The following is a 13,534-nucleotide window of genomic DNA, read 5'->3' as shown; positions in this document are numbered from 1 at the left end:
GCGCTCTTCGAGGCGTTTTTTTGGCGCGCGTGAAAGGGCCCGGTCGCGCCGAGGCTCGAGCGGCCGTCGCCATTTTGTCGGGTTCTCTCTGACGCGGGAGCCGCCGCCACCGTCGGCCGCCCACCCGGGGAGGGTGACGGAGGGGTCGTGTGGGTGTGCGGGGAGCCGGGGCGGGCGGGCCGGGCCCTCGCGGACGGGCTTTGGGCTCCTGGTGGCGCTGTGGGCAGCCCGGGAAGACAACGAGGGGAGGCGGGGCCGGACGGAGGGGGCGGGGCCGGGGTCGGGCCGAGTCTTTGTTGGGTGAGGAAGGCGGAGGTCGGGCCGCTGCCAGGGTCCTGGTTTGGCCCCGAGCGGGCCTTTTATCTTAGAGCGTGTGGGAAGGCGATATCGTGCAGTGCAGAGGTACACAGATTTCCCTCCAAAACCGTGTCACCCGGGACACTCGGGTGCCTCTTGCCCTACGCTTGCTTTTTCCTCGCTGTTTAGACATGCAGCGCCAACCCGCTGCTTTAAGCACGCCTCCTCTCCAGGAGATGCACTGTGTTGTGCATGCTGACCTCCGACCTCCTATTTGCTTGTCACTCGTACCTCGCAATGCTCATTGTCAAACCTTCCCGCCTCCCTCGAGGAAGAATAATGAACTTCTCTGGAAGGGTCTTGAAGGTGCCTAGAACTTTGGAGGATTAAACAGAAATGTTGCGGTGCACTTGAATTTCCCACCCATCCGACTTTTGAAATCTTGTTTCTTCTCTTCCAGGCTCTTGTCAGGATGGTGAAGCTGTTCATTGGAAACCTGCCCCGGGAGGCCACAGAGCAAGAGATCCGCTCACTCTTCGAGCAATATGGGAAGGTGCTGGAATGTGACATCATTAAGAACTACGGCTTTGTGCACATAGAGGACAAGACGGCGGCCGAGGATGCCATACGCAACCTGCACCACTACAAGCTGCATGGGGTGAACATCAATGTGGAAGCCAGCAAAAACAAGAGCAAAGCTTCAACCAAGTTACATGTGGGCAACATCAGTCCCACTTGTACCAACCAAGAGCTTCGGGCCAAGTTTGAGGAGTATGGCCCAGTTATCGAATGTGACATCGTGAAAGATTATGCCTTTGTACACATGGAGCGGGCAGAGGATGCAGTCGAAGCCATCAGGGGCCTTGACAACACAGAGTTTCAAGGTGAACTGCTTTGGGGCCTGGGTGGCAGAGCTGAGTGGGGTTTAGCTCAAGACAGGTGCAAGAACAAGACCATGGGGCTGGCAGGATCTTTTAACTGGAAATAATAGATTATGTCTACTGCTCTTAAGCATAACTTACTCTTGGGGAAGCAGAACACTTCCCTTGTTCATGTTTGCTGAGATGTTCCTCAACAGCTATGTAGGACCACAAAGTGTGGGTCACTTTATCCTGTGGTCTTCATTCATTCAAATGCTGATGAAACTGTTTGCTGGGGAGAAGGGAGGATAAAGGTCTGTGACTTACCTACTTCTTTTGTTATGCCTAAGAAGCCTTTGGTTTGAGGGTTTAAATGCATAGGGTTTATATTCCACTGCCTTGGGTGAGGGGTAGTGATGGGGAAAAGGTATTTAGAGGAAGCCCTATATTATAAATCTGAGTGGTGAGTCTGGATTTGGGGAAGTGTCTTTTGGGTGAATTTGTTAAGTCTTTGGACTATACAAGCACAACCAAGAAAAAAGTAAATTTTTCTAAAAATTCAAGGTTAAATGGAAATGATAGTCTTACTTCTATGATAAAATTTCAGTTAAGCATCATACAGTGTATCATTGTTTATATTGATAATAAAGTTATATTTGTTGTCATTAATACCACGAGAGGATATCTGAAAACTCTAGAACTGTGCTAATATGGTAGCCTCTAGCCACATGTGGCTGGTAAGTTTAAATTAATTGAAATTAAATAAAACAAAAAATTCACTTTTTCAGTTGTCCTGGACACATTTCAAACAATAGTCATATGAGGGTAATGGCTATTGAATTAGCACATGTATAGAATATTTTCACTATCACAGATAGTTCTGTTGAATAGCATTGTACAGCAAGGTTTTTGTAAAAGTATCATGTTGGACTACACATTCACAGCCACTTCTGGTTCTTAAAATAAACACCCTTTTTGCCCTGAGTGCCACTAAAAGAGTTGTTAAGTACTTCGAGTTTCTCTGCTAAACTAGAAAGCAGAATGGAAAGAATAGGAAAAATATAGAAATTGACCAGAAAAAAATGAGAAACTGTACAGATAATGGAGTTTAGTGGTTGAGGACCATCAAGTATATGTGGTTCAGCCAGTGATGCTTTGGTCTTTAGCTACTCTTAAAAACATAGGGCAAAAGTTGCTGGTATTAATTACCAAGTGGCCAAATGTTTTAACCTCTTTCTGCTTCATTTGCCCTACTTACAAAATAGAGTTAATGATCCTTGTTGTACCATCCCCACAGTATGGTAGTGAGACTAGGATGAGGTAATAGTTGTGAAAATGTTTCCACAGTGAAAGCACTGTATGATGAAAGGTGAGTGCTGTTTGCAACCATGAGTGTTTGTATTGAGAGAAAGTTATTTAAAATGTGATAGGATAGTTAAGCTTTTCTTATTTGTTTTTTAAATTTATATTTGTTTTTCTTTTATTATTTTGGAATGCTGGTGCACTTTACCTTTAAAAGTATTATTGTTTTCATTCAATGGTGGAAGGAGATCATGGATGGAGAATGGGGAAAGAGGGTTCTCTCTTAACAGGTAATAAACAGAATTTAAAAGAATGTAAATTCAGGTACAGACTCTTCAGAGGTGTTGTAGCAATGATACTACATGCCCTTACCTTTTAATGTGCAGTTGATTAAAAGGAAAAGGGCAAAAATATGTATAAGGAAAATCAGTTAACTGGAGGAAGATGGCTTAGAATGTCTATTTTTTGTTTGTTTTTATTTTTGCAGTGCTGGGGATTGAACCCAGGGCCTTGTGCATGCTGTGCTTTAGCTCTACCACTGAGCTATGCCCCTAGCCCTGAGTGTTTTAATAAAACTGGTGTTATTACTTATGAATTAGATACCTGAATAATGCAATGGATCCCATGAGACATTTAAAAGTGTTATCATTTCCTTAGAAGCACAGACACTAAACTGAATTAGGAAAGAAAAATCTTTTACTCGGTTTTTATGTTGTGTGCCTTTGCCTTCTTTCTGGAGAGTGATCTTTGAGTTACACATGCAGACATTTTTGTAACCTTCTATATTTTCCCAAAATGACAAGTTTGTTATTGGAAAATAAATCAGTTTTGCAGAAAATACAATGTAGATATCAGTTTGCATAATTTTCTAATAAAAGCCTTTTTAGTCATCTACTAATGAAGATAGCCTCTGGAAAAATGCCACTTTGGGCATCTTCTGAACCTTTATTTATGTACTTAATGGTTGCCATTTAGGTTTCTGCATTGTATGATTTCTAAAAGGAAGCAGTAGAATCTGAATTATCTGTGCCTTTCAGTATCTGTTTTCTCTCCATAAGCAGCAGGGGAACATAGTTGTATTGGAAAGGAAGGTGTTCCCAAATTTATATGTCTTGTTTTCAGAATTAAATCAGAGTACTGCTATATATCAACTACATCTCCAGCCATCTCTGGATCCTGGCACATAATAGGAGCTAAGAAATTAGGACCCCATTTTTCCCACCTCAGCATTTTAATATTCTCTTCTGATCCAGCTTTCAAGATAAAATAGTATTATTGTGCTAATTTTGTGAGAAATTTTGGCATATTTCAGTAACTTTGAGGTCTCAGAAAATCTTTTAAACTTCTGGCCTATCTACATGTAGTAGAATAGAGTGGTAGAATTTGTCTTTGCCCTGATTCTGAAAGGTAATAGACAAACACAGTACTTTTTAATTATTACAGGAACTTTAAGGGGTTTAAATTAAAAGCTTGGTTATGACTGTGTTGGCAAGACTATTTAAAAAAAAAAAAAAGCCTACTATCACTTTATTATAGATGTTTTTTAGTTCTAGATAATTTTTTTTTAATGGTATCCTTTTCACAACTACACCGATAGATTTTGATTTTGCTACAGATGTTTATACACTTAGCAGTTCCCACCCTCTAAGAAAAACAGAAATGAAGATTGGATTTAGTATCAGAAACATCAAGGTAAAAATCACTGGATTTTGTTTCTCTAAAAAACAGACCCAGAATCTATAAAAAATAAAATGCAAGTTTAATTGGATTTTTTCCCCTTACAAATGTTACTTCTAGGTCTCTGGATTGGCTACTTTTTAGATTATCATTGTTACTTTGACTTCAGAATTAGAGCACAGTTTGTGTCTGTCACATAGCTTAATGTGTATGTTTGAAAGCCAAGTAATTTATAATTTTATAGTCTAAATTATAGAGAATTCTATATTTGATATATAAGAGTGTGTGTGTGTGTGTGTGTGAGAGAGAGAGAGAGAGAGAGAGAGAGAGGGAGTGTGTGTGTGTAGGGGCAGAAATCTATTTCTTTTGTAAGCATAGGTAACATTGAATAACTTGTAAAAATTAGATGCGAGTATTTAAATCTCTGAAAACTGGGATGGCTCACTAAAATGCTGCTTGCAGAGTTATTGCTGCTTGGTGTCTGCTAATTGAGTCTGGTGATGGTGGATGCTGCCTGTTCATTAGCAGCTGGAGGTCAAAAGCCTGAACATCTTTGTTTCTGCTGAAGTGAGTTTTGGGGCAGAACCAAGTTAGACTAAAGTGGTAGGACTGCACTAATCCACAACCCTCTCATGGTTAGTGCATGGTGCTGTTTTGGCTCCCATCCTAAATCAGGTTGTTCCCAAAAAGATAGTTGGAAGTACAAGGCTTCCTATTGCACAGCTGTATTCAGAACAAGACCTATTAAAAGAGAGCAATATGCTGATGGCAGAGGGGGAAACTGTTCTGAGCAGCCCTTAAAAATGACAAGAAGCCCATTTTCTCTATTTTTACTGGCCTTATGGCCACAATTTTTTTAAAGTATTGACTTGATCTCCAGAATTTTAATGCAGTTCAGTACTAAATTACTGTCAGCACCACTCCCTTTTCCTGAACTGCTTTTAAAGACTCCAGATGCTTTCATCTATCAGTAAGGGACCTTGAGTTTGGCTGCACACAGCCTTGAGCAAAGGTGGTTTCTTCTCAAAGCTGTTCCTCAATGCTAGTCATTTCTTAGAAGCATGGGTGTGAACTGTTTGAATGGGGGCCCAGAATCCTTTAGGCAAATGCTGCAATTTTCAAACAAACAGAAAATCCCCTATAAAGAATTATAAGTACTGAACACAGTGACATAAGTCTATAATCCTGGCTTCTCAGGAGGCTAAGGCAAGAGAATTGCAAGCTCAAGGTTAGCCTCAGCAATTTAGCAACGCCTTGTCTCAAAAACTGAAAAGGGCTGTAGATGTAGCTTAGTGGTAGAGCACCCATGGGTTCAGTTCCTAGTACATTAAAATAAAGAAAAGAGGGCTGGGCTTGTGGCTCAGTGGTAGAGCGTTCACCTAGCATGCATGAAGCACTGGGTTCGATCCTCAGCACAATAAAAAATAAAGTTATTGTGTCCACCAACGACACACATTTTGAGCTTATACTCTGGCCAGAGAGAGAAAACCAGCCACGTATATAGATGAATAAATTGTAGTTTGGGTAGATATACCTCCTAGTCCTATCCCAGCTCTNTATATATATATATATATATATATATATATATATATATTTTTTTTTTTTTTTAAGAAAAGAATTGTAAACTAAGTGGCAAGTTGAAATCCTGATTGTTCCATTACATGGGAACACATTATCCCTAAGCAGCTGGTACTGTTTTTAAGATCTTCCTAATTCTTGTTGAGAGGCCTTGGTCAGAGTTTTCTGCAGTAGAGATGGATTAGCCCTTGAGGATAAAAGTGAGGATGAGGTTAAAATGTCTTATTTCTCAGAAATACAGGGGATGAAGCAATTGATGAGCCAGATATGATTTGGCATCCAACATAGCCTTCCCCTGCAGAAACTGCTGAAGGAAACAAGGTGGAAAGAAGACTGCAATTGGGTTTTGTTGGTGGTGATTGAACCCAGGGCCTTATGCATGCTAATGAGCACATGCTCTTCCCACTGTGAAACAACCTGACCTATTGCTGGAGTGGTCCCCTCCCCACCTCTCCAGCCATACTGGGGATTGAAACCCAGGGGTACAATATCCCTGACCTATATCCCTAGCCCTTTTTATTTTTTGAGACAGGTTCTTGCTAAATTACTGCAGCAAGTCACTGGGATTACAGCATGTACCACCATGCCTGGCTGTTGCTGTGGCTTCTAAGCTGCAGTAAGTGCTCAGGCCTTATATGGCCTTCAGTAAATCAGGGAGAAAGAACGAAGATGCCTTCCAGATCTAGCATAACTGAGGTTTTGTTGGATATATCATTGAAAAGTTATTCAGGTTTTGAATCATTATAGTTGATAATAGTCTTTAAGAATTAGAAATTTTTTGACTTTTGTGTTTAGGGGGAAAAGGAAAGTTGCAGAGACAGAAGTAGGTAGGAATTTGCTACTGTGGTAAGTAGAAAGGACTAACTGGTCTCTGAGGACTAACGTTTTCTGGCTGTCATCTGTATTGAAACTTCAGCTATTTTTTTAGAGGGCATTGCTGAAATAGGGTCACAAGAGTGTGCGTATGTATGTGTCCTATGTTTACTTTCCTTTGGGGGAGGATAAAGAGTGTCAATGAGTTATAATCTTCTTAATCTATTTCTTCAAGGCAAAAGGATGCACGTGCAGTTGTCTACCAGCCGGCTTCGAACTGCCCCTGGGATGGGAGACCAGAGTGGCTGCTATCGGTGTGGGAAAGAGGGACACTGGTCCAAAGAGTGCCCAGTAGATCGTACTGGGCGTGTGGCAGACTTTACTGAGCAGTACAACGAACAGTATGGAGCAGTGCGCACACCCTACACCATGGGCTATGGGGAATCCATGTATTACAATGATGCCTATGGAGCACTCGACTACTATAAGCGCTACCGGGTCCGCTCTTATGAAGCGGTGGCGGCGGCGGCTGCTGCTTCTGCATACAATTATGCAGAGCAGACCATGTCTCATCTGCCTCAAGTCCAGAGCTCAGCTGTGACCAGTCACCTCAACTCTACTTCTGTTGATCCCTATGACAGACACCTATTGCCGAACTCTGGTGCTGCTGCTACCTCAGCTGCTATGGCTGCTGCTGCCGCCACCTCTTCCTCCTATTATGGAAGGGACAGAAGCCCACTGCGTCGTGCTACAGCTGTGCTCCCCACAGTTGGAGAGGGCTACGGTTATGGGCCAGAAAGTGAGTTGTCTCAGGCTTCAGCAGCTACACGGAATTCTCTGTATGACATGGCCCGGTATGAGCGGGAGCAATATGTGGACCGAGCACGGTACTCAGCCTTTTAAAAACTGGAGGTGAGAGTGGGGTGGGTGTGATTAAGAGATTCCATTTAGTTCCCTTGCAAGAGACCTTCATAGAGGAGGCTAGAGGTACTTGTTTGCTATTAGAACAGAATCCAAAAAGTACTAATGATGTGTTATTCTTTATTATTTCTCTAGCTTAGGCCACAGGTTCACTTGGCCTGTTGAGGTTTTAGCGTGTGACTTCACATACTAAAGTTTCTTAGGAATAATATTCCTATAATCAGTTGTAAATCCACTTGAGTTGCAGAAAAACATTTAAGATAACTAATGTTTGTTTGGTGACCTGTGTATATTAATATCTAGACAGTAAGAGATATTTCTTTATACAGGAAGGGAACTAAGGCTCCAGGGACTCAGTAGTTTGCCCATCATCATTTGGTAAATGAGGGAGGTGAAGCCAAAATTCAAATTCAAGCCTGACTCTTAAAATTCCCACTAACAGTCAGTGTGGTATTAAGCTGAAGGGTACAGGTTCAGGATCAGGACTTAATGATGGAAATCACAGAGTATTTGCTAATAAGATTGTTTATTGGGTCACTAGCCTTTATCATGGAAGCTCTTCAAGTATGATATCTGCAAGCCAGATAAAGTCCTATAAATGTTAAGTGTCTCTAATTCTAAGATACTTGTTTGTTGAATGTTTGATGCTCTGCCCCATGTAGTTCTTTCCTTATTCAGATCTAGAGCATTGGAGTGCTTAACCCCTATTTTCTTGTAACCTATGATACGTTTCCCATTTCTTTCAGCATTTTGGGTTTTTTGTGTGGGAACATACTTAAGGAATTAGAAATTGGCAATCTTCTGATGTACATAAAATCCTATAGGTTGTGACTCTGAAAAGTTAATGTTCCTACTTCAGGAATTGTGTATCAAAGTTGCTAAGTTACTGCAAGTCACTGGGGTAGGAAATATTGAGTATTGAGTTAATCAGAGTGGAAACAGCATCATGACATTATATTTTCATGGTTTTACTTATACTTTGAAATTGGGCATCACTTGAATTTGAGCTCCAGTAGCAAGGTTAAACCGAATTACTACTGAGCTTCCAAGATTTCAAGTTATCCCCTCTTTGGTATAGGTGTAGAAGAAAGAAAAGCTACAGAATTTGCTTTTTGTGAAGTGAAAAGCACTGTGTCATGAACCTGTGATTTTATATCTTATATGACCATGTCAGTAAGACTTGGGATTTCCTGAGACCACTGTGCAGCAGTGTGTTCATGTGTGTGAAGTAGATTAAGCTTAGAAGCTATGGAGGAGTTTGCCATTAATTTTTACAGCTGGATCTACCATGAGTTGAGATGCGTCTGAAGTGAAGTAAGTTGTTATTAATCTATCAGATAACTTCTGTTTCTTTTAAGTATGTTTCAAAGTTAATTTTTAAATTAATATATTGTGGTCTTTAAGGGGTATTGATACATCATTTTAAAAGTGAATTTTAACTGAGAACAGTGGTTGTTCAACTAACCTCTTTGTAGTGATGACTTTTAAAGAAACTTACCTTCCAGGTGTGAACCTCAAATGGACTGAATAACCCTGAGTTGGTTGCAGTCCCAGGAGCCTGATGTTAATGAGGCTGCCAGGAGGAAATACTCCAGAACTGTTGGGGATCCAAATTCGGGTCTCACTAGCAGAACTGATCCAAGAACGTCACAGCTTTTGAAGTCGATTGGCACAGATCAAGACCAAGATTTGGCCCTTTGTCTGTAATAAGTAGAGGAACTTGGTGTGAGTTAACTTCTTTTTTCCCCCAGCCATTGGTGTCTGGAGTTTCCATCATCAATGGAAGAATTACAGAATTCTAGCAGTGATTTCTTCTTTCGATTTGGCAAGGGAGATTTGGTCAATTAGAGAAAACACTGGAACTGTGGTTCTAAATCTGTGACAGTGTGACATGTAGTTGTGTTAGAGATTGGTGAATGACCCACTGTTCCTTGAGAACTTTTACAAATGTCATTTCTAAAAGTTTACTATGAAAAATTAAAAATGGGTGTGGTTATTTGCACCTATAGTCCCAGCTACTCAGAAGGAACACTTATAAGCCCAGGAAAATTCAACCAGAGCAACATAGTGAAATTCCATATCATTTTTTTAAAGGGGAAAGTAGAACAATTGGCCATATTTGAGATCTCAGTATCTTCTGCTTTTCCCAGATCCAAAAATTAAACTGTTATTTTTGTTGATACATGTTTGCCCTTTGTTGGAGCAATAGAAGCCTTCTGTTAACGAGGTTATTTTGCCGGGCGCCGTGGCACACACCTGTAATCCCAGCGGCTTGGGAGGCTGAGACAGGAGGATCACAAGTTCAAAACCAGCCTCAGCAACTTAGCAAGGCTGTAAGCAACTTAGTGAGACCCTGACTCTAAATAAAATATAAAAAGGGGCTGAGGATGTTGCTCAGTAGTTAAACTCCCCTGGGTTCAATCCCTGGTATCAAAAAAAATAGTTATATTGCTTAAAAGATGGCTAAGAAAATGAGAAAGTTGAATTTATCACTAACACAGCAGACTTTCACCTAGATTACATCTGTATGTCCTATATAGCTATTAGTATATTCCTTTATAGACCTATTTAATAGAACCCTAGATGATTTTGTGGAATATAAATTTGATCCAATCTGACTTGGTTTTGTTTTGTTCTTTGTTTTTTTCCCCCCCCGGAATACAGGACGGGACCAGGGCCCTTGTACTCGGAGCCAAGCTGCTCTCCAGGCATTGTGTAAGCCTCTTGTGTTGTGCTCTCTTTCAGGTAGGATAATTGCGGACTGAACCCTCGGGCTGCGGTCATATATGAGAACTTGCTCCGCGCGGTCCCCTTTGCCGGGATGTTTCCATTGCTTCATGTTTCAGTAAACAGAGGAGTTTGAGACCAACTATGTTTTCTTTCTTAATTTAATTCTTCTAAGTTTACTTTTCTTTCCTCCTGATACTAGTCTTAGTAGCCTTTCACTTTGTTCCTTATATTCTCAGCCTCAGATCATCCCTAGGTAAGGATTATGCTGGCATTCCCTTTTTCCTGTACAGTGGAACCCCTCTTATCTTGCTTTCCCTAGGATTTGAACCCTTCCTCCCTGCCTACCTACAGCATCTCCCTTTAAAATGACCATGTAGTGGCAAACAGCCTTTTACTCTTCTCTGTTAGCTCTGGACTCTTAACATTGAAGCTAATCTTCTGAAATTGCTAGGACCATTGGGGGTTTTGTTGTTGTTTTTGTTTGGTTTTTTTTTTTTTTTTTTTTTTTTGGTCTGACCTGTGATCGTGGTACAGCGTTAGCTGAAATTTAGCCTTGTTTTAACTCCACTCCTCCCACTTTTTTAAAAAAATTTTTTTTGACAAATAAATATTTCTAACACTGAAGTATCTTTTTGTTTGTATGATTGTTTATACCACCAGAATCTTCTCATTCTTGTCCAGTGTGCTCAAACTACAAAATTCTAATCACTGAATGTCTCAAAACATACATGTAGAAGGAAGGAATTAGTGAGTAATATGGCTTCAGAAATAGGTGATAGTGAGAAATAATGCCAGAATATTGAGACACTGATGAATGTGTAAGCTGGTGGTCAGGCTTTTCTCTAAATAACCAGAATTGCTCTTGACAGTTTAAAGGCTAGAACTTAGATTAGTATAGTGATAGAAACCCCACAGGAAACTTTTGAGTCAGGAAAAGGCTCAGCCATAGAATATCTACAGGAACCTATCAGGTGACTCAATTTGACTTCATAGTTTGCTGGGCCGGTATAATGAACATATATTTGAGAGGCTGAGGCAGGAAAATCAGAAGTTCAAGGCCAGCCTTAGCAATTTAACAAAGCCCTAAGAAATGTCATGAGATCCTGTCTCAAAAAAATAAAAAGGGATTGGGATGTAGCTTGGTAACAAAGTACCCTTGGGTTCAATCCCCAGTACCCACACCAAGAAAAAGGGTGGGAGATAGGCCAGTTGCAGTGGTACACACCGGTAAACCCAGCTACTTAGGAGGCTGAGGGTGGGGGATTACAAGTTTGCAACCTGGGAAACTTAGCAAGATCTCATTTTAAAATAAAAGGACAAAGGGATGTGGCTTAGTGTTAGAGCACTTTTGTCTTGCATGCAAGAGGAGGCCCTGGGTTCAAACCCCTGCAGTAACAAAATTTTTATAAAGTGTCATAATACTTAGAGCAGAAAAGCAAATAGTGGACTACGGCCATACCAAAAGAAAAAGAGAAAAAAAACAAATAGTGTTTTAATATACGGTGATAATATTGTATAGTAAAGCGTGTCTATATTTGAGGCTTTTTTTTCTTTTCTTTTTTTTGTTGTTTTTCTGGATTTGGGATTGAACCCAGGGGTGCTTTACCACTGAGCTACATCCCCAGACCTTTTTACTTTAGTTTTGCTAAATTGCTGAGGCTGGCCAAGAACTTGGAATTTTGCCTCAGCCTCCCAAATAGCCAGGATTTCAGGTATATGCCACCATGGACAGCCTGGTTTTTTGTTTTCTTTAAAAAAAAAAAAATCATTGTTCTGTCCCCATAAAATGAATATTTAATGATGGATTCAACCATGCTTAAGCTTTATTGTGATATATTACTTCTGGCTACATGTGAAATTTTACCTACGATTGTAGTATTCCCACATTCTCCCTACCTTAAGGATCAAACCAGGGCCTAGAGCATGTTAAGGACACACTTCACCCCTGAGCTACACCCTTCAGCCCTCCCATTTTATGCTTAAAATAGTCCTGGCAGGGTTCAGTGAAACAGAAGTTTTCCCTGATTTGGGAGACAAGGGCCTAAGGATGTGGTGATATAAAGATCCATGCCCACTTTTCCAACTAGTGTATTTCATATAACTAGGGCCCAAGTTAGCTTTGATGGGGACACAGGACTGACAGGACTGTCCATGTAACAAAAGAAAAGAAGGCAAAGATATGCTGGGATTTTCTCATGATTGATGTGCATGATACCAGGCATAGCCAACCACCACAATCTAATGTTAGGTTAGGTTTTGACCAACATATTTGCCAGATGTGGCGGGTGCATATCTGTAATCCAGTAACTCGGGGCTAAGGCAACAGGATCACAGGTTTCAGGCCAGCCTCAGCAACTTAGATCCTATTTGAAGATTTTTTTTTTTTTAAAGGGCTGGGGATGTATCTCCATGGTAAAGCACTCCTAGGTTCAGTCTCCAGTACTGAAAGGAAAAGAGAAGGAAGATGGGGGAGGGAGGGAGGGAAGGAAGGAAGGGAGAGAGAGAAAGAAAGAATAGCCCTGTATCCCTCCAAAGGATTAAGTTTTTAGCCAGTTAAAGAACTCCTGAGGGGCTGGGGTTGTAGCTCAGTGGTAGAGCACTGGCCTCACAAGCGTGAGGTTTGATCCTCAACACCACATAAAAATAAAGATATTTTTAAAAATTTACTGAGGTAGGGACAAATGTATTTATGTCTAAACCTCAGTTCTTACATGAGAAATTGCATGTTGTAGAAATCCTTTTATTCACCAAGACCAAGTTTCTTGTTGTAGACTACACTTCAGAGTTCCATGACTTCTCACACTAAAAGCTCCTAAATTCCTTTATCAACTGAATGAACTCCTACTGTACGCCAGAATCTGGGGATATAGTAATAAATGGAACTGAACATTCCTAATAGGAGAAGCAAACCTTAATTACATTTTTGGTAAGTACTATGGAGTGAAAACTATTACAGTGATATAGCAAGCTTAAGCAACTTAGCAGGACCCTAAGTTTTTCAAAAAGGTTGAGATGTAGCTAAGTGGAGAGCTTGCCAAGCATTCACAAGGCCCTGGGTTCCAGATCCCCAGCACACCAAAAGAACAAATCACAAGGACTGACATGGGAGTGTGGTTACAACAAAGTGGAGAAGGCAGCACATGTGAAGGCTCCTAAGTAAGATGCCATTAGGATCCAGAAAGGCAGCTCTGTGGCAGGGAAAAACTGTATACAAGAAATCTGAAGAGGTAAGTTTATGGCAAGTCTTTAAGCTCTGTTAAGAAATTTCATTTTTAACCTTAGAATAACTGGAAGCTTCAGGTTTTAAGCTTAGGAATAATAGGCTGATTCTTAAAAGATTATGCGGGGGGGGGGGG

The 13,534-nt window shown here is 40.8% G+C and overlaps 1 protein-coding gene across 7 annotated transcripts in view; it reads left to right on the top strand.

The window, feature by feature from the left end:
- Positions 1–10,802, top strand: part of LOC107156985 (RNA-binding protein 4B) — a 12,031-nt gene extending 1,229 nt beyond the window's left edge. Inside the window, exons 1-4 of one of the 7 annotated variants that reach the window (XR_007349289.1) lie at positions 28–128; positions 756–1,181; positions 6,763–9,173; positions 10,194–10,802. Coding sequence is in view for 5 of the 7 variants with exons in the window: in XM_048807698.1 (XP_048663655.1) it covers positions 770–1,181; positions 6,763–7,430 (1,080 nt within the window). In the remaining 2 variants the exon portion in view is untranslated. The other 6 variants (XR_007349288.1, XM_015503179.2, XM_015503178.2 and 3 more) reach the window with 6 other exon arrangements.
- Positions 10,803–13,534: the final 2,732 nt, after the last annotated feature.

The sequence above is a fragment of the Marmota marmota genome, unplaced genomic scaffold (genome assembly GCF_001458135.2).
Source record: "Marmota marmota marmota unplaced genomic scaffold, marMar, whole genome shotgun sequence".
NCBI lineage: Eukaryota > Metazoa > Chordata > Mammalia > Rodentia > Sciuridae > Marmota > Marmota marmota.
The sequence above is the reverse complement of the archived record's forward strand: the minus strand, read 5'-3'. Positions and strand labels throughout refer to the sequence as shown.